A 24561-nucleotide genomic window follows, 5' to 3' on the forward strand; every position below is an offset into this window, starting at 1 on the left:
ATAAATAAGCACCGAGATGAATCTTACACCGAGGAGCGTGCATGCCAGTGCGATTTTTATTACGTAAGTAACACGCAATAACATCCCAAGCAAACACGTCACTATCGACAGAAAAAAGGCGATGAAAGATCAAAGACATTACTTCCAAAAAGGGAAGATGGCCACCTTGATGTGATGACGTCATAAATATCTTATTTTAACGTCATTAACGTTGGCAGTAAAGTGACGTAAAAACGGTTGTCACTGCATAGTTGAAAAAAGGTGCAAAAAATCGCTCCCAAAAAGTGGAAGGCACCTGAAAAAGAAGCAAAAATTTAAATAAAAATCAACAGTAATAGGTAGGTAATAATTTGCTGGTTAGTTTCCTCCGGAAACAAACCTATTTCATGACTGAAAAGTTTCAGATGATTGCAGTTGTCCAATTACAAAACCTACCCCTTAAAATTATAACTGGCAAAAAGAAAAACTCTGGAAGAAATGGAAGAGCAAAAAACCTTCTTGAAACTTCGCAAAAAATCCTTGACTACTACACGCCATTACAGATTGGGTAAAATATGGCCGGTAGCAAGGCAGGAAAGGACAGTGCATGACTTGAAAAAAAAAAATACATCTTGGCTTGGTTTTCACCAAAAGCTTTCTGTTTTAATAACTCGGAAAACGTTTATAAATATCTTAACTGAAAGCAACGTCTAAACTGGATAATGTAGAAAAAGAGAATTATCCGGTAAAAAGTTAGTACAAGCGACAATTTTGCACTAGTTAATTTTACTAACACTTCTAACACAGGCTAAAAAGAATTAGAGAACAGTAAAATCAACGAACTTCCAAAAACAAAAATGAAAAACTTAACCCTCCAGAAACACTTCAAGATAATTTTACGATTAAGCTGCTGTTTAAAAAACTCGTCAACCGCTTTAAAAGTAAAACATTCAACCACAGTTATTTGCTACAGTGAAAAATTCACTTCTTCCTTCCCGTTCAAAAATTCACCGAGTGGCCTATACTCAAAAAAGATCGCCTAAAAATTAAAAGACTTTCCAAGCACTGGTGGCACAGACACACCACTAATAGCATGCAGTCTTGTACAATCTTCACCGGAGCTACGATGCGGCATCTGAGAGCAAGCTGCAAAGTGCAAGTTGCTTTGGTCCAGGCAAAGCTGTAAGGGCATCAGTCCATGCTTGCCCAGCGGATGTCTGTTTTAAGAGTATCGTGCGTTAGTATCACGACAAGGCGATATTAAAAGTTTAAAGTATGTGCTTTGCTTGGTGATGAAGTAGGCTGACTTTGTGCATTACTATACACAAAATACAATGCATTTGATAAAAGCCAACCAAATAGAAAATTGTAAAAAAGCGACTAAAATTTTCTAATTTCAAAACCGCATTTCAGTTGTTGAATATCTAAGTAAAATTTACAGTCGTTGAAAGATATTTAAGTCTAATTTTTGCGCAACAAAGTAACTTAACACTGAAGGCCACCAATAACATGTAGTAGGACACAATCACCTGTATAAGCGTGCATATTGACACCACCCTGTTTGACACTTCCTTCGACTCTGAGAACGCTTCACCATACACAGCATCTGCCAGAAGCGAAATGACGGCGGCGAGATTGCAATTGTTCTGGCCCAAAATCACCTGATTGTTGCTGTTTGAGATGATCGTAAGATGAGCCGTGAGATTAAATTAATTTTATCGATCATTGCGTATTGTTAACATTTCAAAGGCAGACTGCTACCAAATGGATCCGTTACAAAAGCAAAGTCCAGATTAAGCAGAGAGATTCATGAAGATAAAAATGGAGCATAGTTTCTGTTACCTTTCTATGAGGTCACAGACATATCCATAAACATGGACTGCCTCTTCCTTGTCTTCCGTCACTGGTAACCATGACAACCACGATTGCAAAAGGAGCTGAAAGTCCATCTCAGATCCAATGAGAGCAGGACAGTGACGTAAAACTTTGCCGACAGCCGAGATGCAATTTTCCAGCGGTGCGATGTCGTCTTGGCTAAGCTGACTCTGTGTTCCTCGACCGTTCGGACCTTCAATTACTTCCCGTAACCGTGGCAACGCCTCTATGATGTCATAACGCTTATGTTAGGAGAAGATTAATAGAATACAAGACCGTTAAGTTTTGCTGCGATGCCAAGTACAGTACAAAGCAAGATGCTGCAATGTGAAAATGACATGACGTCGTTCGATTTAAAGAGTCTTGTTCAGTGATATCTGACATAACGTTCATATGACATAATGTTCAATGAATTTAATATACTACGTTGTAAGTGATATCAATGTCATGTTCGTCTCATTGACAATATTATATCGGTCTCTTTAAAAGGAGCCATTATGATAGAATTTTACCTTTAATAACATCCGCATAAAGCTCATTGGCATGAGCGGCCATGACACCAACTCCATATGAAGCCGCTTGTCTGACTTCCGGTGAAGAATCTTGCAAGTACCCCAGCAACGGCCTGGAACAACGCAACAAAACATTATGTCAGTTATGTTGTCAATTTTGTAATTGTACAAGAATAAAAGTCCTTGTGAAGCTGGTATACAATGTACTGCTTATGTGTTGCTGACAGCAGCCTACTGGTATAAACACTAGATACCTTAATTTAAGTTTTGACGAAATGTTAATGTTTGTAAAAGTTTTCAACAGCTAATGAGATGAACCATGCATCACTGAAGCTCAGATATAAACAAGATAATCATATAGACAAGTTTTACAAAATGTTATCAAGTGCTAAAACATTGACATAAAATAAAGACTTGCCGAACAAAAAATTCCTTGTATTTCATGGAATCTGGTCCAGCGAACTCAACAATGTCGTCAAAGACACAGAGTGACCACTGTCTGTCTGCCCATGGCCGGTCAGCAGCCTTCACAAAACACAAAACCATATTATCCCAGCAACAACAGGCAGCGTGTTGCGTGTTGTGATGCCACTACGCATACAGGTTGTGTAGATAACGTAGGAAGTCAATGAATGACGGAATCATACCAAGCTTTTGTAATTCAGAACCAGCTAAATGATAGCAATTTTGTTTTGCTGACACACGAGCATGCTTTGGCTGTTGTAGCCTGCCAAGATTATTTCCTCCTTATCTTAGGGAGTTATGTTAATTACTCAAAATGTCCAGCTCCTTTTCATAACAATAAAATTGTGAATAAGTTAAACATCAGAGCTGAGCTGAATATGGTTAAACACAAAACAAACATAAATTTGTCTGTTTGTCAATTTGTTTGGAACAACTATTGTCAGTTAAGTAGACACAAATTTAAAAAACTGATGCCCATGCAACAGCAGACAACGCTCATTAAAATTAACACCAAAATCATAAACGACAATTGGATTAAACTCCAAACATTGATGATGTCTTAAATAAATCCTCACCAGCAGTTTGACATAGTGAGGAAGAAGTGTGTCAAAGAGAGGGAATAATTCTGACTTGTGTCCGCCAAACAAGGAATGGAGAATATCGGCGATCTTTGATAAGATGTAGACATCATCCTGATCTTCATCTTGCAGAGCTTCCTCCACCTATTAAAAGTCATCTCCAAATCAGCATTTGGGAGCAGGAGTATCAACCAAGAGCTGCAAACCTATGTTATCATTTTTACCGCTGTATGTGTAATCATACTATTATATATAAATAATATCAACAGAAGTTGATTTTATGCTAGACACATTTAGCTACCTTCAGTTTACGAGTTCTGCTAATACATGAGATGTTGGAAAAAAGTTTAAGACTGAAAATTCATGCCATCAACTATAAAACTTGACATTAATTAAAACCATTTGATGGTGAATCGCCAATATTCCTGCTTTTCACCACAGTTGGTTTGGATATGTTTGACAGAAATTGCCATTAACCGTACCACTACCACATGGCCATCTTATAACTACCGGTGTTTCAAGTTTGCTTTTAGCCCATTCACAACACAAAATGATAAAATTAAACCGACATCATTTGCTTTCATTAAAGCAGCTATTAATTTCTTGGATTTACAAGTGTTTTCTGGAGGTGTACTTGCTGTTTCCATCAAACTCTTATAAATAGCTGCAGAAAATTCACCTGATCATCGTAGTCTTCATCGTTCCTCTTCTCCATCCTCTCCTGGGCTCTCTGGAAGTGCTGATCCAGCATCGTGCGAAGGGCATCAGCCAACTCCTGGTACTGCTCCATCGTGAAACATCCTCGACCTCGAAGCTCAATACACTAAATATAAATTGATTTTCAAAATTTTAAAGGGTAATTGAACCGCATAAATGTAACCACACTGAAGAATACACCGACACACGCGACGCAAACATTGAAATTTTTCAGTTATCTTCATATTTTGTTTTAGCTTGGGAAGTAGTGCCATAATATTACTGAAGAAAAGTTTTGAAGAATCAGCAAAATAATGTGATCTGGACTCTTATTATGTGGTTTGGATTACTTTTTCAGAGTGACTATATGTAGAAGACGTCTTTGTGATAAAGTTTTAACTAAAATCAACAACAGAATTTATCAACAAACATCAAAAGGTTCTCATGCAAACTTTAATAACTTTGTGTTTAGGTAGTGAGGTGTTCCACTAACCGCAAAACGATGTCAAAAAATTTAACACATACAAACACCAACCCGTGCAAAAGACTCCATTGTTATCGACAACACGTCCTTGTCTGGTTCCTCCTTTATGGCCGTTAGTAAACTGGGAGCAACAAACGACCATATTTGGGCAACGTACTCATCTCCTCTCAAGCTCGCACATTCAAGGAGCAATGGGATGGATTCGGCGGCTGAAGTTCTCACTCGTATTGCAATTAAATTATCATTAAGGAGGAAGTGACGAGGAGAATGGGAAATTAGTATTTTGTTGAATTTTAGCAGAGCCATAGAGAGAGCTTAAACCTATGAATTTGATCGAAACATTTCAAGAATTTTTTTCTGCACATTTTTATGTGCTAGTTAAATGCATTTTAAACTAAAACCAATTGAGAAGAAAAGGATATCATCGTGAAAGTAGAATTTGAGAAGAGGCACCATCAACTTCACAACCTCCTCAACGTACTCGACGAAACCTTCCTTCAACTCTCGAGCATAGCACACCAGCATCTGACAAGCCGTTGATTTTTCTTCTAACCCTGCTGTCTTGATTCCAAAGCTTTGCTGTTGAAAAATGCAATTGCTGGTTGAAGAAAATACAACTTCAATTGACATGAGAAAATATCAAACTGAGTTCCGGAAGTAGTTTTAGCTGATTGCAAACAACTGTTAAAACATGTGCCACTGAAGGTGTTATTAAAAATAGTACACTTATAGTTTTATCACCAAAATTATTTAGATAGCAATTTTATTGTAAAATATCCAATTTCAATTGCAGCAGCTCAAGGTGAAGTTTAAAATTAGGTGGAAGACAGTTTTGTTTTCAAAGCAGCAAGCGCTGTGCCTAGGTCCCAAACCTGATCTCCGAGTTTGATAAATTCCCACCCTTCATCTTCATCTAACGTCTCCACATCCTGGGAGTCGAGCATTGTGACCTCAGGTCGAATCGATGCCGCTTTCATCAATGGACCCATCACCACTGGAAGATACTGGACAAAATTTTGCCCAAGCAACTTGCACATTCTATGACATCACAATAAATATTATGACATCATTCTTATATCATTGAATAACAACAAACTATCGTCGTGGGTGATGGTCACAATTACCGAGCCCATGCACTAATCATATAAGATATCTGTGGATCGTCATCTTCCCAAGATTCGATGTCAGCTTGTGTCTTCAGAAGTTGTTGCATGATCGCCTGCGAGAAGAAATCAATAAAACACCAACACCAAAACTCGTAGTTGACCTTTGTAATTGCTTCATGAGGTGAAAATATCACTTCAGTGCGATAACGGTTTTCCAGGTGCAGGAGAAAATATAGGACTTAATCATATACTGAGTACTAAATTTTCACAAGGCTTCGATGTTAAGCCGGAAATATTTTTGAACAAAAAACATTCATACCTCAGCGTCAGGCATAAACTTCTCTGGTCCGACGGCAAGCCCAATCAGACTAATGCATTCTATTGTCTTCCCTCGAAGCATTCGAAGCTCGTTGGTGTTAGCATTCTGTCGTGGAACACCGTTTTAAATGACACTAAAATATCTTCAAAGTCTGATTTAATTGAGTTTATTCTGTAAGATTAGTTATTATTATCAGAACCTTTGACAGACAAAAGTCATACAGCTGGTGAAGATAGCTTTCATTTCTTACCTCCATTATATACTTGAGCGACGGCATGAACCTGTCATAGAACAAAGTGAATTTATCCTCTGCGGTATCAGCCACAGCAGCAATCGTGGTGGTGACTTGTTCTAAAACCAGTTTCGTCCCTTTCTGCACCAGCTATAACAAACAATTTATTTTAAAAGCATAAATTTCACAGTGTGTAGCAAACCATAAACTCAATTTGTTGGGCTTCCAATTAACTTCCACTAACTCTGCAGAGAGCAAGAAAGCATTAGTAAATGATGACAAACCTCCTGTATCTTTGTAGACAGTATCAACTCCAGTTTGGAGCAAAGGAGCTCCAGGTAAGGAACAAGGATTGCTTTGGGGCAGTCTTCAACAAAGTTAACCATCGCTGCTCCGGCATGTGCCTGAAGTAGCACCGAGCAAGTGATAACTTATTACGAACACGGCGTGTTTAAAAGCAAGAAAAATGACGTTTTCATGCCCACCTGCACTCTAGGATTGCTTTGATCATTCAGCGTTGAACAGAGCGAGGGAACAATTTTCGAATTGTATTGCTTCTGCATTGTTGGAGCAAAATCCGTGCACATTTGACCAATCGCGTTACAGGCAGCATAGCGGACACGAGGGTGCTGTTTCAAGCAAAATAATTCAAGATAAAGCATTTTTAGTAAGCTTTCTAAAACTCTGAAACTAATCTACAAAATTAAAAGCATTATTACAATCAATCACTTTCTGTTCGTCAGTTAACTGTCCAATGACTTTAAATCAACATATAAAAATTGATATTGCTGGAAGTGACCGTGAAAAATTGAAGTAATTTAATTAAAATTTGGGAAACCTGGTGGAGAGTGTAGGAAAATGCTAAAATGTTAAGCGAGGACATGATCATGAAAGCATTTATGAATATACAAAAACGCAACAAATAATTTCGACTCACAGCATCTCCCAAGAAAGGCAGTACAGCGTTAACAATCTGCTCCAGGATTTCTTCCATGTATTTGTGACAACCTTCGCCCACTGCGGATATCGCCATCAAACCAGCATGTCTGTATCTCCAGTCAGCTTGTAATACAAGTATAAACAGTTAAAATAGAGGTCTATGATAAAATCATGGCACGAGATCTGCTTCCAAATAAAACCAGTACGAGAAAGTAGAATGCCCCTGAGACCTACTGCAGCCCTGACACATTTTTATTGAAAAACTAGACAATTACCGAGCACAAAATGTACTTCAAAAGTCAGACTTAAGTTCTTACGATTTTGCAGCATAGGTGGGATAGTTGCCATGATGTGTGGAAGAATGGTTTTTCCACCGAGAGCACAAGCAAAACGATCGATAGCATTTTCTCCGCACACGTTATTTGCATCACAATCTTCTTCTTCTGCCTCATCAGCAACCGACCATTCAGACAAAGACTCCTCTTCGTGATCAAAATCGATCATCAACGCTAGCATCTGCGGAACTTTAAGACACAATTGTTTGCTTGCAACTGTATGTGTGAAACTTTTACAGTGAAGTTTGCTGGCGTAACTTTATTCTGGCTTTTAATGAAACAGCGTCACTAGAAAATGTATATTATTAGAATACTAATGATATTTCAAATATTGTTAACCTGGAAAGAACTGTTGGTGTTGTTCAACTAATCAAAAACCAATAACAAGATCATAATTTTTACCAACTTTAATTAAACAAAACGTGAGTTATCATGTTAAAAATTTGTCTCGTTCAGCATGAACTGTAAACGCACTTATAAGAGGGATCAGAGATTTCTGTTTGCGAATTAGTCCCGGTGCTGTTTCAGAAAGCGTAACAATCGCCTCAAGTGCAATTTGACGAATGCTGTCTTCTCTGTCTGCGTCGCCAACAACCTGAAGTGCAAGAAAAAGATCAGAATTTTAAGACTTTCTGCTTCATAGTATCAAATCAATGTTACATGACATGCACTATGTAGAGAAATGACAAAATGAATACTAACAAGTTAACAGCAAAATACAAATAAAAACATAGTCACAAATGAAAATGGTTTCTGATTTGTTTTCGGGTTACAAAGTAAAGTTTTTCAGTTTAAATATATACAACATTAGATTATTATATCTTTAATTTATGAACAATACTGAGTTGTAAAATTTAATTCGACTCGGTCATTAGTCATTACATAGTTTAAAATATTGGCAGCGTATTTCCAAAACACAAGTAACAAGTATCCTAGTTAAAATAAAATTGAACCAATACTTCAAACAAAACACAAACCTTCAAACACATGGTTAAGACGTTCTCTATGTGTGGCCTTATCACTTTTGGGGCTTCCTCACAGAGCTCAACGAGACTTTTTAGCACATTATCCTGGTCGTCCATTGCACTGTCCATCGCCGCCTGAAATTTGATCACATAAATGTGTATTTAATTAACGGTAATAATAGCTTCGAAGAAAGAAATATCGTGACTATTTGCTTAATTTTTATCTGTTATCAATAAAGTTCAAATGCAAATTGCTTGTACTGACGTAAGCTATTTTGTTTATAGACAACAGTTTCAAATTTTCATTATCTTATAAGCAGTAGGCTTATTCAATGCAACATGCACATACACATAGTTTAAAACTATAATAAGTTTTGTAAACACGTTACTCTTTTCTTGGGATTGGCCTAAACAAGTATAAATATGAGTTATGAGTAAACTTACCTGTAAAACACCTGGCAGCAATTCGTGAAAATGCCTTAACAGCTGCACATCATTTGAGTTGTTTAGGAGAAAAGCGACGGTTGCCCGTGACGACAAGCATCGAATCTACCATACGTTGGCAACAAAGTATCAAAAAATGATAACAAAATAAACAAGATATTTTGAATAATGGATAACGACGGACAGACAGAAATTGGTAAATTTGAATACTAAATAGAAGAACTTGTGTTTTAAAAGCATGCAACTGATAATTAATTAATAGCTGTTTTGAGTGTTGCGAAATACTTTATCGAGACAATTAACATGAAAACTTGTAATAAAACCTTACACTTGGCTGCTCACTGGCCTGCATGCACTGCCCAAGCATCTGCTTGATAACGTCCAGGTAATGGGATTGCTGATTACCAAAAATTCCTGGAAATTGACTGAAAACAAATCAAGGTTAATAGTTATAGATATATAGACAGAAGACAGATAGACTATATATAGACAGAAGTAATTTGCATATTTTGCTTATACAATATTGTGTAAATAATACAAAATCAATTATAATATACAGCATTTCTAAAACAAACCGTTGAGGCGTTGAATACTGTTAAAATTACGAGCTTAAGATACACTGTGTATATCTACAAGAATAAAGCATTGCTATATTTTTGTGCTTCCAAAGAACATGGGAACATTTAAATCAAATCCATATAAATAATATTACCTGAGAATGTGGAGTGGGATTTCTTTTCGAGATGAGTCGACTGAACTAACACAATCAAACATGAATTTTAATACCTCTGGCCATCCATTGTTGCCGCTTTCATCTAAATTTAATGACGTGATAAAAACCAACAGAGCTATTGTACACTGTGTAAATTATGCAAGATTAGTGTTCAGTTAAACACGGCATGAAAGAATCAAAGTTTACGGCGGTATGAATATTAAGGTGTAATATGCCAGCCATTGCTCACCAGACATTTTTCTTGCAAGTTCGGCGACACAATCTGCTTTTTTTGCTCGAACCGTTTCGTTTCCTTCCTGCTCGATGCTGTACAGAAGACGTTCCCGCATTTCTGCTTGAATCTTTGCATCTGCAGCGACACAAGTTCTTCAAAATGTGTAACAATAAAAGCTGTTTGTTGCATTTAAGTATTTTGTGCATACGACCACATCATCATCACACATTTAAAATAGCACCATAGATAGAATACTGATTCCAAGACACAAACCTTGGCACGAAATGGCATCTTCAAAGCTGGTAGTTATGATTCGTCGAAGTAACACGGCAGAAAGTTGGTTTTCCTCTGGTGAGCCATCTTGTGACGAAAGCACCGCCACCAAAAATTTAGTCCGTGTAGTGAGTTCTATACCTTCGTACTCTTTCTACAAGAGTAACATGGGAGAAAATAATCGTATTCTGTAGGAATAAATTCTGCTGCTTAAGTTGCACAAACAAGTGAATTATACATATAATTACGCATGTCATACAGAATAATAAAGGACGAATTTGGTATAAGATATATTGGATAGCCTACTACTAAAACACGAGCAAACTTAGTTCAAACCTCTGCTGCATTTCGCAAATCGTTATCAGCAGAACTTATGGCAGCTAAAATCTTCCGAAAATGAACCAAGTCTGCTTCAATCATCATTAAGTTTACAGTTAGTTACCTTAAACCTATTTGAACCAACTTTTAGGTTATTATGACTTATATATACACTGTATATAGGGCCTATTTACTATTACATAGAACGAAATATGTTCAGTAGGCCACAAATGGCGTCTTCTAACTAGACGTACAAAGTGTCCACAGTGATACCAATGTTAACAGAATTTGCACAAATTCCAACCAATTTTTGTGGGAAAGTATGCTGGGGAAAGTAGACTAATGTTAATAATAAAGCCTTTATTAGAATGGGAACACGTTTCTATATCAAGGACACAATAATATTAATTGGCTAGTGGGGAATTACCTTAAATTTTTGAGTGGATGCCCACTGGCAATCATGCTCTTTAAACAGCTGAATAAACAAACTGGCAAAAGTGTTGGACAAAAATGTTCAATAAAGCACGCAACAACAGATAATAATCAAATTAAGACAGACATGCTATGTAACTTTTAGTCTATCCATAACGTATCTTTAAAAAACGTAATTGAGGTCTTGTTTGTGCAGGTGGTGTGCGCTGCGACTCGGCCCTATACAATAGAAACCGGAAAAAAAAATCAGTATTTTCCTTTTTTTGGAGACACCAGTTTGCTCTGTGCAATGCTGGGTGTGGTCTTGCCATACTCTGCAGCCTGGGTCAAACTGATAACATAAATTTCAAGGTCAGGACGATTAATACTTTAAGCTAGCCCAGGGGTGGGCAAACTACGGCCCGCGGGCCGCATGCGGCCCGCTGACACTTGCAGAAACTCCTACTCATCACTTATTGTTTTAATTAAACAGGTTACATGACAAAATATTATTCCCTTTTCCTATTCCATAAAACTGTGAACAGCTGCACAAGTCTCATTAACTTTTGTGATGATGATTGCATAGCTTTAAACGTAACTGAGTGTGAAATACAACAATTGTGTTTAATATGAATATGCGTTTATTTACACACTGGGTAAATTTTCCTACTTTGTAATGAGAGTGTGCGGCCCCCCGGCTGCAAAAATTTTCAAATGTGGCCCTCAGTACAAAAAGTTTGCCCACCCCTGAGCTAGCCTATATAGGTCTACTGCTTGCCCAGACTGCAGAGTACCGGTAGCCTATGATAATTTTCGCCGAGACCTCAAGTGTACAAGTTAGCAGCCAGAGTGCACTGCGACTCGTAGTCCACGCACGTTTGCGGTGGACAAGGTGCGGCCTTTTATGTTATAAAATGAAAAAAATGTAGATGTCCGTTTTTTAGAGAGATCGTTGCTCTCGTTTTAGGCAAAAATCTTCGATGCACTCTTGCCATACTCTGCAGTCTTGAGGCTAGTATAATGTACACAGTTTGACTAGCCTAATTCAGTCTCTAAATTAAATGAAAATTGGGTCGTTTCATTACAAAATTTTAATTTTTGGAACCACTCTAGTTTTTTATTTGCTTAAATGATTCTATTCAATTTTCCAAGATGAATGGTAAAAATTTGACAATATCGAGTAAGTGATTTTCTGACTAGATGGACTTTTAAGTGTGAAAGTGGTTGTTTTGATTTTAGATTGCCTTATCCACCTGGCACCATTTCACCTAAAGCTAGTCTACCGTACGTAGGCCATACCATACCTATTGTACCAATAAGCACTAAACTGTAGCAACTTTAACGTACCAACTACCTAATAAATATCTTCAAGCTGGGCCAAACCTATGAGTAAGCTGTAGCCTAACCACCACAACAGGGCCAGGACCCCAGGAACCAAACCGCGCCAAATGCAGCTGTTAGTTAAAAGAACCGAGAACAGCGTGCTCAATACGTGTTTCCAATTTATTTTCGAAAAATATGATCAGTCTTCTTGACTGCATCATGATTCATTTCAATCCCCATTTTGCTATTTAAACAAAAATTTTGAAACAAGAATAAAATAAAAAATTTAGAATGAGCAGTAAATTGACCTAACTTATTATTTTACATAGCGTATAAGCAAAATACAAATTTATAATCTCCAACTACTATATCTCGAAATGATATTTAATAAAATAATAAGCGAAATGGAGTGCACATTTGGAGTATGCGAATTAATTTGCAATGTATGATAACTTCGCATAAATAGTGAACACGTTCGGTATGTTTGTTTCTTGCATCAATATAATGCCATTTTCTATTAGGTTTCGTTATTGCTTAAATAGAGGAACGCCAGCCTACACGTAGAGTTGTCAACCAAAGCAAAGGTCTGATATCAACATACAGTCTTAAGTAATTCACTTTCTTTTAGAAGTTACTTGACAAAAAAGATTTTAAACTAGCCAGCTACTTGCGACCTTAGTTATGACAGAAAGGGTTGACAGAGATGTTTTTACAGTGTAGCATTCTCTATCCTGTTCGCTATATAGCAGGATGATAACAAGTCTATTTGTTGAAAAAAGTCATCGTAGTTTTCTTTTTTTCGCAGTTCGTATTTCGTACCATCTTCTTTCATACAGAGAGGTACAAAGGCGCTCTTTAGATACTTCCTTCCACGTCGTCGTCAAAGTATCCCTGCAAATTTGTTTTGGTTGCAGAATAGGACTAGCTCAACAATTGAATGACATGTTACATATAGCATAATGTTCTTTTACTTGCTATAACGGTTTTAAAAGATAGATTTTCCGTGTGAACGCAGCTCTTTTCAACAACCTGTTGTCTAAATCCATAGATGGGTAGTAACGCGGTACTTTTTCAGTACCGATAGCAGGAACCGTCGGTACTTAAAAAAAAGTACCGAATCTGTTTACCGAATTGCTTTTTGCAATAAATTTTAATCGGTCCCGGTACTCGGTACGGTTCACGCGATAACTTCAAAATTTTAACAAGTATGTTTTCAAAAACACATGTTAATTAATCCTTAATACCAATTTTACCATTTTTTGATCTTTTTTAATCTAGAAATGTCAAGTAAGTTTACAAGCGATTAACGTCACATATGTTTTGACCTTTACCGGGGACATAATTGCGGAAAACATTGTATTTGCAGCGGCGTCTTTTACACAAAAAGGAGCGGTACCCACAAAGAACCGAATTACTTTTTTAAAATAGTATAAAATACCGGAACCGTCGGTACACTTTTTGCCAAGTACCGGTACCGTTACCGACGGTACTTTCAAAGTACTGACTGCCCACCTCTGTCTAAACAACCATATTAGGAAACGTAACTAACATGGCCACCAACTTTAGACTAGAAGATCTATCACCAAACAGGGCATAAAATTATGTAAACTATTGCCTAACTTATAAATGGTAAGATCAGCATCACAACACAACAATGAGTTGTACGGAAATTTTCTGAAGCCTACACCGACATCGAAGGTTTAACTTTAAAAAAATCGGCTTGAAAATTGAACAAATAATTATCTGAATTCACGATTTGTAAAGGCGCCAAAATTGCAGAAATAATTGTTTGTTCTGCGTTCTCTTTGCAAATCTTCGTTTAACCAGTTTTCAAACTGCTCAGCAGACTTTTTGTTCATTCCCAAAACTTCTCAAACGATATCAACAAACACAATAGGCTACCTCCTGGCAGCATAAATACCCTCGGGTAGTTTCGGTTGTTTTATTACCTTCATCAGATTTTTTCAAACTTTATCATCTTTTTTGCCAAAAACAATTGTTACCTAACGCGAGGCTTTGTGTTTTTTAGAAAACTATCGACATTAGGCCTACTTTTAGTTTGAAATAGTGCTAGATTTTTAAAGAATTCAAGATTTTTGACTGAATAAAGCGGCAGATACTGATGCCCAACAGTGAATTAATACAGACAAGAGAATTTAAAGCTAAAACCGCATCGTGTCGTTTATAAACAATTAAGGTTGAACAAACTCGTATTTGTAACCGAGAAGAATAATGCTGTTTGGACAAACTCTCGTTTGCTTGCTATGCTTGATAACTTTTATCAAGAAAAACGAAGGTAAGGACAAAACAATTTCTTTCTTGTTGCAAAATAGACATCTAAATAGGGTTTGGTGACACTTAATCACGCGACACTTAATCACGCGACGCTTAATCACCGACACGTAATCACTTGGACATTTAATCACGCGACACATAATCACTTGGACATTTAATCACACATTTACAGTATCCAAAATTGCATGTCTACACACGAAAAAAACAAATATAAACCTGAAAAGAAATTGTTAATATGATTAAACATTGTTTGCGCAGAGAAGGCTACCGTACACACTAGGTAACAATGTCAGATAACGGTCAACTGTGTTTTGCACGCGAAGTTTCAGTGCCTTGTACCGCATTGGAATAGAAGGTTGAGTACCAGCAATTCCTTGCAGAAACGTTGTTGCACGTTGCATTTGAATGTCTTTTTCAATTCCCTGTATGAAAGTCCACAATGTCGGGTGGTGGCATTGAAAAAGCGCTTGAAGACCAAAATGCCAACCTTCGACAGACAGCGGCAGGCTATAGACAAAGGCGCTGTCCAAGTGCTGTTGCGTCCAAGTGATTATATGTGTCGCGTGATTAAATGTCGCGTGATTAAGTGTCCAAGTCGCGTGATTAAATGTCCAAGTGATTATGTGTCGCGTGATTAAATGTCCAAGTGATTATGTGTCGGTGATTAAGTATCGCGTGATTAAATGTCGCGTGATTAAATGTCGCGTGATTAAGTGTCGGTACACCTCTAAATAGGCTATTTATTGCAAAAATTGCAAACTTGATCAGCATTAATTGACAGTGTTAACTACATATTAATTAACGCCGGGAATAATTAAAATGCTGTGTCGCTGATAGTCTCCATCGCAAGCTACCACCATATGCAATTGTAATTTTCTTTGTTCATTGGAATATGGTATCAGTATTTATTATTTTGTATTGACTTTTTTATTACAGTATACAGTATTTACTGACATCTGTAATCTTTTTTGTTCTTTTGGACTCAAACAATAGTTTGGATATATGTAAAAATTTCAAGCTGCCGCGATGCCGCACATTTAAACGTGTATAACCTTTTCGGTCGATCAAGCACTTTGCATGACATCACTGTAGTTTGCCGTCGGCATAGCTATTGGCCTTGCTATCAGCTGTGAGCTGTTTGAATGAAGACGGAGTTGTTTTGGTTTTTGTTAACTAACTCGCTGTCACTTAGTGGCTTTTCCCACCACGTAGCGTCCGGCCAAATGTCTTGTAATTTTGATAACTTAATTTATTGCAGGATTGACCTGCTTTCAGTGTTATAATGCTCCATCGCATTCTGAATGCGAAAGGAAAGGGAAGATCCAGAATTGCAAAGGAAAAAACGTGAGTTTTTTATGAGAATTTGTTATTGGTAATGGAATCCAAGGACATTATTGAAATTACTTGACTGAATTGCCCAATTATGCCTCATTTACACATTAGGCTATTCTATTGTTTTACTGCAGCGTTATAAAAACGTGTACTTTTTTATTTCTCCAAAATAATTGCAGCCTTTGGTCTATAACCTTTATATCACTGTCTTAAAATCACTATCTTAAAATTCTACTGTTGGTGTTTCCTTAAGGTTTAAAGCCAAATTCGGTGTAAACTTACCTCCACTTTACTTAAGAGTTTCGCAAAAGTTAATGCTGTAAGCGTGGCATAGACTCATCAACATTCATTTAGAACTAACAGCGCTCAGTTCCAAAGCTACAGCGGGCGTTGCTTCGTTATTGGCCGCCAACTTCCGTAGTCTTCATAGCTAATATTGGGATCAGTCTATTTAAAGCAAGCGTTAATATGTAGGCCTATAGTCAGGGCCCAGCGATAATTGGATCTAGTGTCAACGCCTATACCCCTATAGCGTATATAGAGAACCCAAGTCGAATAGACATGGGCTGCAGCTTGTCACCGTTACGCTTCATCAGTTTTCACAATTGCTCTTGAGCGGTGACTGCAGGGTTTTAATATTTTACTTTTCCATAGCCGGCCAGGTTTAAAGCATTGGCTCATCTTTCTTCGTAAGATGCGTGCATGACAATTTTGAGGATGAACCAAGACTCTGGTCGGCTGCAAGTGACGAAACAATGCAAGCAACGCAACGCATGCAGCAACCAAGTTGAACTTGTGATTAACAATTCCTGTGCGCATGTTAGAGGAGTTTAAAATTTTTGCAAGACATTTTTCTACCTTACAGGAGCGTTGCAGAGATTTTAAATTACATCATAAAGCAAACAAGTGTTTATGTTGTTGTGACGGCGATCAATGCAACAAAGGAATGAACAGCTGTTTCCCTGAACGCAAGGGTAGCACCGGTTTGTATAAAAACAACCCAAGGCCTGATCGCTCTAAGTATGACCCAGCCAAGAAAGGTAAATATACTTTAGTTAAAACTGTTTGTGTTTAACGCTGGGATATTTGTGGAAACGCTTATTTCATCCGCATTATTTTAACGTATTAAGTTTCTATTAGACTCTAACTTTTCTGGAATAATCGATCAGCCTTATTTTTAGAAATTCTTGATTAACGATTTGTCTGACTAAAATACGAAATTGGTTGTTTGCGGGTTATGCCTAATAACTTGCTATTACTGATTGTTTGGTGACGTCAACTCACTCCACTGACTCATTTTGCAGCACGAAAGACCTTTTAAAACAGATAATTTTGCATATAAGTCCACGTTTAAACGTTTTCTTCTTTTGTGCAACCGCAAACGTTTTCGGAGCAGACATTTTCTGAAACAATTTTTATTAGATTGGTGGGGTCAATGGACCGCTTTTTCGCAATGTTCCACGTCTTGCGGTGTTGGTGTCCGGCGCCGAACTCGAACTTGTAGAAGACCAAGTTGTCCGGGTGAAGCAATCCAAACAAAGTCTTGCAGAAAAAAAGCCTGTCCTGGTCGGTGATTTGTTTTTCAAATTTAACAGAGTTTGTCTATAATGTACCGTATATTGTGGTTCACAGTTTGACAATGCCAATTATAAACTTATTATCTGACCATTGTTTAAATTTTTTGCCATTTTAAAAAACAAACTTATTCATTCATCTTCCCATCCATCTTTCCAGCTGTCTGTAGTGTAATTGGTGGACATCACTACACGTCATTTGATAGAGAAAGATTCGACTTCAGAGGATCTTGTTCTTACATTCTTTTCAAGAATGCTTCTGAAATTAATACACCTTTTAATGTGGAGGTATATAGTTTAGACCGGGGTTTCTCAACCAGGTCCCCATTGCCTTCCTGGGAGGCCATGGGGCGTTCTCCGGGGGGCCTACGTAGTAATAGGGGCAGACGAGGAAAAGCGAGATGCTTCAAGTTTCTCACGTTTTTTAATCTTTGGCTCCCTCGACCCGGAAGTACTTGTTAGCTACTAGTAGCCTAAGCAGTGCTTGCTGTGCAAAATTAGCGGCGCGAAGATTACTGCACACGCAGCAGTGAAGTAAAAAGTGTTTTGTAATTAACTATCTACATTTGTTATTGATGAGCAAGGGGCCGCGGATTTTGCGAGTCACTGTAAAGAGGCCACGGACCGTGGAAGTTTGAGTACCGGTCTAGACCGTAAAAATTGCGATTATACTGGCCTTTATATCATTCCTGTTTCCGTTTACAACTGTGATTACTTCTATCATCGCGTTACAGGTTCATTATCAGCTATCAACAAGCAAAAAAAAGCTTCCGGTGTTGAAAAAGGTTTTGGTAGAAATCGGAGAAATGAAAGTCGAAATCATTAGAGGAAAAACCGTGAATGTATTTGATTGTTTAATTAAATGGACAACAGTATTATAAACCACATTATTTCAGTCTAACTTTTACTGCGCGTAATTGTAGTAGTAATGTAGTAATTTACGTTACATAGTGTAAATTTTAGACAAACTTATATGCTTATAGATTGATAAAGTGAAAGTCAATCTTCCCTACGTCAATGAAGGACGACAAATTGATGTCCGGTACAATGGCAGATTTGTCAGGTTGAGTATGTCACTGGACCTTAACCTTGAATACGATGGTGACTCTTACCTAGCCGTGGAAGTGTCAAATGAGTTCATTGGGAAAGGAGAAGGTTAAATTTCATTCTTAAACAGCGTTCAAGTAAATTTAATTATTTAGCCTAACGTTTGTTTGTGGAGTTCCTCTGCTTTTATTAACAGGTTTATGTGGGAACTACACTGGATCAACAAATGGCCAACTTAGAGAAAGAAATGACAAAGTTATAAAGGCTCCTGACTTTGGAAACGCGTTTCAAATTTCTTCAGCAAAAAAGTTAGTTAAAATTATTGGTATGCCGGAAGTTTTTAGCCGTTCCCCTACTGAAAATAAAATAATATAACTTGCGTATAATATAATAATACCCTGTAGGTTAATGTTCACAATCAGTTTACTTACATCACCAATTTAGTTATTGGCAATACCTCTAAGCGTCTAACGTTTTATTTCATTCCAAACTAGGACTTTTAATAACAATTTGTGATGTCTCTAGATCCGCTTCTCTGCCACCACCTACCGGCGAAGATTCGTGCCTTCACATCGACGGTCGTCGATTTCATTATATTTGTCACAATATCTTAGAACTTCACGAATGTTTCTCGAAGTGTCGCACCAAAGTCAACGCAAGTCGTTTTCGCGAGGTTAGACGATGGGCGTATAAGCTAAATGAACACTTGCCAAATTCCAATCTCGATAAACTGTAGCTCTGTTGCTGATCCGTCGCGCGCAGGCTTAAACGTTTCTTTTAGGACTGCGTTTCTGACGCATGCACGTATGACGACCAAGTAACCGCCCTCGAAATCAACGTCGGAGCTTACGCAAAAACGTGCCAGGAATTTGGCGTTTAAATTTGTGATTGGAGGGCGATCATCAAAACTCGTGAGTGACGTCTTTGTGGTTTTCTTACGATGTTAGTACTTCTGTGATTTAAGCTACAAGAGAACTTTTTTCAAACGACTTTTCGTAGTTAGTTTATCGGCTTGGTATGTTGGTTTGTTATATTTCTGTATTCATATACCGTTAAATGATTAAAACCATATGCACAAGTGATAATAAATTAGTGATAAAGCCATTCAAACCAGTATCTTTACAATAGCTGTAGAGTATTCAGTTACATTCCTACATACATTTTCCTGCTTTCCACAATCCATTCTCCACTCAGCGCTGCTTTGTCCGGCTAATTCGCATTACTCCCTCTGCACCCCATCATGCTCGGCCACGTGTGCTACGTCACATATGACGTCATCGTGTGATAAACCATGCTTGGAAGGATGCGAATGTGACGAAGGTTTCATGCTCTCTGGCACGTCGTGTGTCCCTAAGGAAGAATGCGGTTGTTTATACCAGGGCGATGATTACTACTTGGTGAGATTAATAAAGAACAACGTACTTAAAAGACGTTGGATGGATGGAGCAAATCGTGCTTACATGCAAACACAACGTATATTAATAATATAACACTGATGTGAAATTGCCAGAAATTTTAATTGTGCTTCCCAGTACTATAACCAAACATCATCACAGGCAAACGAAACTTTCTTTCGAAATAATTGTTCTTCGAAATGTCTTTGCCAAGAAAGAGAGGTCAAGTGTTCAATTTTCTCTTGTCAAAGTGGAGAGGCTTGCGGCCGCGATAGAGATGGCAGAATAGCTTGTGTCCCTACAGGTTTGCGAAATTCTTTTTTTACTTCAAATCATAATTTTTCGCTTTCTTCGTTTCTTACATTAATTTGTCAAGAAGCATAAGTGGGCGAATTGTAGGTTGGTGTTTATACAACTGACCCAAGCAGACGAGCTCATGATCTATATTTATCTCCTATCAGGTCGTGGCATATGTCGGGTAACAATGGGTTCTCAATACCACACATTTGATGAAAGAGACTTTACTTACATCGGAGACTGTAAATACCGCCTAGCCCTGGCTCATAAGATAAACTCGACTGACCCGAGATGGTTTTCAGTTCAAGCAACCAATAAGGATCATGGAAGAAACACACGAGTTTCCCGCCTTGATTATGTCACCGTTGAATTACCTGACAACGTTGTGAAAATGCATCAATATTCCACGACGGTAGGTTGCGTTATTGGACGCAGATGGTAACTTCAGATCTATCTAAACATGCTTAGGATGTACAAACTCGTGCTGCATTACTAAGTGGCCTGTGTACTCTGCAAGGCATGTTTTCGAGGCCACGAACCCGTCTTTTTTGCTTATTTAGTTGAACGGAGAAACCATTCATGGTTACCACTCGGCCCTTTTCAAGATAAGGCTGACGGGAAGATCCGTTTATTTAATGACACAGCATGGACTCTTAGTTACAGTTGACAAGGACAGGATCACCATCCAATTGCCCAGCAGTTACACGAACGAGGTTAGATGCAATATCTTTTTCGAAAGTATCGCTTTAAAAAAATGTCTACAAAGTTGGTGTTGTCGTTGTCGTTTTATATTTTACTATTTAAAATAAATGGATTTATTATTAAGCGGTTTGCTGACAAATCCCTCCGGAGTGTTTGCTCCTTGTCATAAGTCCGTTGACCCGGAACATTATTTTCAGTCTTGCGTGTTTAATCTTTGCGCAACTGATGTAGAAACTTTGTTGTTTGAAAAGGTTTGAATTTCAGTTACTTTTTGTAAAACATTTTCGATTAGTTTAAATAAACGGTATATTGAGTTGAAATCTATGTTATGATGATAATCTTACTACAATATCTATAATAATTAATGACTATATGCAAGAAACTTACATAAAAATTTGCTAAATTATCCTTGTTATTTGAAAATTGTAAAACAATTTGTAAATTTATTTTAGAAACTGATTTTTTGACATTTTGTTGTTTCATAGGTGCTTAAAAATTATGCAGCTGTTTGTCAGGAACATGACGTGGCTTTGTGTGATTGGAGAAACAAGACCTCAACTGTCCGGCTAAATTGCCCGAGTAACAGCCATTACGTAGGATGCGCAAGTCCATGTCCGGACACTTGTTCGGATCCGTTTGCTTCGGCCGAGTAAGTTCTTATTGTAAGACGTGCAAATGTACTGTGCCAAAACTTTATAGAAATGAAGTAAATAGCTTAGCACCCTGCACCGGGCGTCTTTCAAATTTTGATTGCCATCCGTTGGAATGGTTTACGCCGTAAATTCTTCGCTCTTCTCGGCTTGCGTTTCTCCCTTTACGCAGGTTTAGCTTAAACGAAAGTCATCAAATACTATCCTTACCCTTCCCAAATTTATCACATAGGCTATCTCATAAAGTAATAAAAACAATGACGAGCGTATTCAAACCCAGCAAGTTTTAAGTGAGAGAGAATTTACTTTCCCGGAAATATCCACCAATCTCAAACGTGACCACAAGTGTTTTTACCTGATCAGACTGGTAGCAACGTTGTCTATTGGTAATTAGCGTCGGGTTGTATTTATTCAGTTGTCCTTTGCCTGGCTACATAGAAGATTGTGTGTGCAATGTTGGATACGTCAGAGACGGAGATTATTGCGTGAGAAAGTCGGATTGTGGTAAAATTACCGATGGAAAATATTTTAGCAGACGTAAGTAAAATAGCGTTATTGATTGTTTTTATAAGTGATAAAGTTAATGCTATGTACGTCAGCTTATGTGGCATTCAATGCGATATTTCTAAGGCATTTAAAAATTAATAACACAATTAGATAAAAATTTTTATCACAAACAATAATATTGTCAATTTGTTTTTGAAAGCGTAAAGTTTCTTTTGAATATTTTCCAGTATGTGAGGAACCGCCAAAAATACAAAATGGAATTTCTGACTATGGAAACACGCCTCATCCTTATTTTGTAAACGAGCGAGTTTACTATTCATGCGATAAAAACTTCCAGATGACTCGAGCGATAACTGGTTCCGGTTATACGTGTGGTGCTGACGGAAAGTGGAATTTAACAGACCCCTATGCACCTGAATGCAAAAGAGGTTGGTCGCTAATTAAAGAGAAAATTTTCTTTTTTGTAAGTTAAAAATAGACAATTTTGACGCGAAAAGCTGTTCACGTATAAAACTGCATCACGTCGCATGCAATTTTGAAAGTTCATTTACACAAGTGATTTCAAAAAGTTAATTTCAGTATCAAAAACATTGCTTAAAATCAGCATGATAGCCGACGGACGTTTTAATAGTTTTGTTCAAAAAAGTTGTGACATCATCAAATAATACACACGCACACATAGAGCTTGTATTTTACCAGTTTATCGTATTGTGATAAATATTTTATAAAAGAGAATGTTTTAAGTTTGTGGAGATCCTCCTGGAATTAGCCATGGATATCTTGATGGTCCTGATTATCGATACCCTCACTGGGATTACGATACATTGGAGGCAGATTACACGTTCACTTATCCCTATATTGTGGGCGATCAGGCAATTTACAAATGCTTCAAAAATTTGGTTTTGGTTGGTGAAAACACAACCGGTGTGTGCCGAGCTGACGGAAGTTGGAGTCTGCCAGCATCGAAACTGCCCCAATGCAAACCGGGTAAATTATCAGAACGAACTGATATGTCATTAAAGTATTTTCAATCCCTTAGTTCACAGTATACTCGTCTCTCTATATATACAGGCATGCATTCATGACTTGTCGATATAACACTGATTGTGTAGCCTATTTCGTTTAAACAATGTAGACGCAGTCTTTTGTTGAAGGTTGCTATGAAATAACTTACACACTTGTAACAAGTCAATATTACAAATATGCTGGTTTTGGTCTCTTTCAGTCATTGATGTAAAAGAGATAGATATCTTCGACTCATTAAGTTCGATCAGCGAACGCTTGCATTTATTTTTATTCTTCACTTAACTGATTATTTTACATCAAATCAGCATGTGCGACTCCTCCACTTACTAACAGCTCGGGGGTCATAGCATCACCAAATTTCCCTGCAAATTCTTTCGGTATCAGCTCTTGCTACAAGATTACAGCTCCTTCTGGTCAGGTATTATCTCTAAAACAACAGTAAGAAACACTGAGTTCATTCCACACTTAAACAAACAATATCCTTTTCACTAACCAACATCTTGTGGTTGGCGAGCAAGTCGTGTAGATTTACAACTCATTCGCTTCCTTCAGGTCATGAGAGTGCTCTTTACACATCTTGATCTTGACGGACGAGATCGGGATATAAATGTTCTCACCCCGGGAACCACGTGCGAATATGACAATTTAATTATTGTGGACGGTTCGTATGAAGATACGGTACGTATTAGAGCACATATATTCAAGTCAAGTTATGATGTAACTGCCCGTTAATTACCTACGGTCGTTGCACAAGTTGTATGTTGATTTTCTGTCACTTTATCTCAACAGAATGAGAACGGATTTTGTGGTACAAGCCGCTCTTCCCCTTTTACATCGCATTCAAATCGCTTGACAATCTTTATTCGATTTGAAGAGCAAATTTATTTTAGCAGATTCCGTCTGGAGTGGAAGTTTCTATCAAATTGATGATTAAAAATTTCTGGCATTTCACAGGAATAATGCATTTACAACTATTGACTGTTGAAACTGTTTAAATGCCATCAAAGAAGAAAAACTTAGCAAATGAGAAAGCTATAACAATAAAAAAGTAGAAAGCTAATCGGTGGTAGTATAAATATCTTCAGGGAGGTTGTAATGAGATAAATTTTAAGTTTTTAAGAACATTTGACATGTCGATTGTCAAACATTACGAAAAAATATAACTACTGTAAGATTAAAAATAACCTGAGCATAAAAGCAATCAGCATCCGTCAGTATCGGTGTAGTCATGCACAGTGTCGCTTGACACTTTGATCAGGTTTGGTTACTACTTTTTCCTTCAGATTAAGATCTTGTTAAACACTACTCAAACTTTTCATGGTATTGTTTTCTAAAATGCTTGCGGTTTTACTTTAACTTATGAAACTTGAATCAAAATTTTTCCTATATAGTGTTTGGCCTAGCCTATACTTGTATCATTAAAACTTGAAAACAACCATTTGAGGTCAGTGTGTTATACAGTTACCCATTTACGGAGAAGATTTTTGGCCCATGCTAGTTAGCATTTTTGCAGAAAGTCATTTTACCAAATTTAGC

The 24561-nt window shown here is 37.5% G+C and overlaps 3 protein-coding genes across 3 annotated transcripts; 2 read left to right on the forward strand and 1 right to left on the reverse strand.

The window, feature by feature from the left end:
* Positions 1-34: 34 nt before the first annotated feature.
* Positions 35-10612, reverse strand: LOC143448831 (importin-5-like). The gene is made up of 25 exons (XM_076948732.1): positions 10486-10612; positions 10150-10303; positions 9892-10011; positions 9642-9744; positions 9258-9354; positions 8930-9034; positions 8498-8620; positions 7995-8115; positions 7503-7709; positions 7184-7308; positions 6732-6875; positions 6531-6650; positions 6265-6396; positions 6015-6119; positions 5714-5808; positions 5462-5627; positions 5012-5168; positions 4641-4813; positions 4089-4232; positions 3407-3553; positions 2785-2891; positions 2367-2479; positions 1822-2080; positions 1509-1650; positions 35-1196 (listed from the first exon to the last, which is right to left on the reverse strand). Exons 1-25 carry the CDS (start codon positions 10570-10572, stop codon positions 1101-1103), a joined length of 3342 nt encoding a protein of 1113 aa, XP_076804847.1. The 5' UTR covers positions 10573-10612; the 3' UTR covers positions 35-1100.
* Positions 10613-15697: 5085 nt separating this feature from the next.
* On the forward strand, positions 15698-19329 carry LOC143449871 (BMP-binding endothelial regulator protein-like). Its single transcript, XM_076950198.1, has 10 exons — positions 15698-15840; positions 16483-16623; positions 16694-16868; positions 17251-17394; positions 17563-17690; positions 18137-18244; positions 18386-18557; positions 18646-18757; positions 18975-19122; positions 19231-19329. Exons 2-10 carry the CDS (start codon positions 16531-16533, stop codon positions 19327-19329), a joined length of 1179 nt encoding a protein of 392 aa, XP_076806313.1. The 5' UTR covers positions 15698-15840; positions 16483-16530.
* Positions 18558-24046, forward strand: LOC143449872 (alpha-tectorin-like). Its single transcript, XM_076950200.1, has 15 exons — positions 18558-18757; positions 18975-19122; positions 19231-19360; positions 19644-19846; positions 20006-20147; positions 20305-20552; positions 20701-20909; positions 20967-21093; positions 21328-21491; positions 21908-22029; positions 22227-22427; positions 22744-22986; positions 23331-23443; positions 23578-23703; positions 23815-24046. Exons 4-15 carry the CDS (start codon positions 19718-19720, stop codon positions 23950-23952), a joined length of 1962 nt encoding a protein of 653 aa, XP_076806315.1. The 5' UTR covers positions 18558-18757; positions 18975-19122; positions 19231-19360; positions 19644-19717; the 3' UTR covers positions 23953-24046.
* The last annotated feature ends 515 nt before the right edge of the window (positions 24047-24561 follow it).

Source organism: Clavelina lepadiformis, chromosome 3, assembly GCF_947623445.1.
Source record: "Clavelina lepadiformis chromosome 3, kaClaLepa1.1, whole genome shotgun sequence".
NCBI classification, from domain to species: domain Eukaryota; kingdom Metazoa; phylum Chordata; class Ascidiacea; order Aplousobranchia; family Clavelinidae; genus Clavelina; species Clavelina lepadiformis.

Coding starts and splice junctions, on each gene's coding strand:
- LOC143448831 (XM_076948732.1), bottom strand. CDS start 10,572: ATGATGATTGAAGCAGACTTGGTTCATTTTCGGAAGATTTTAGCTGCC. Junction 9,035..9,257: donor AGGCCAGTGAGCAGCCAAGT/GTAAGGTTTTAT, acceptor AACGTATGGTAG/ATTCGATGCTTGTCGTCACG. Junction 6,651..6,731: donor AAAGCAATCCTAGAGTGCAG/GTGGGCATGAAA, acceptor GTGCTACTTCAG/GCACATGCCGGAGCAGCGAT.
- LOC143449871 (XM_076950198.1), top strand. CDS start 16,531: ATGACAATTTTGAGGATGAACCAAGACTCTGGTCGGCTGCAAGTGACG. Junction 18,245..18,385: donor TTAGAGGAAAAACCGTGAAT/GTATTTGATTGT, acceptor ATATGCTTATAG/ATTGATAAAGTGAAAGTCAA. Junction 19,123..19,230: donor ACGCAAGTCGTTTTCGCGAG/GTTAGACGATGG, acceptor CGTTTCTTTTAG/GACTGCGTTTCTGACGCATG.
- LOC143449872 (XM_076950200.1), top strand. CDS start 19,718: ATGACGTCATCGTGTGATAAACCATGCTTGGAAGGATGCGAATGTGAC. Junction 22,030..22,226: donor TGGAAAATATTTTAGCAGAC/GTAAGTAAAATA, acceptor AATATTTTCCAG/TATGTGAGGAACCGCCAAAA. Junction 23,704..23,814: donor ACGGTTCGTATGAAGATACG/GTACGTATTAGA, acceptor TTATCTCAACAG/AATGAGAACGGATTTTGTGG.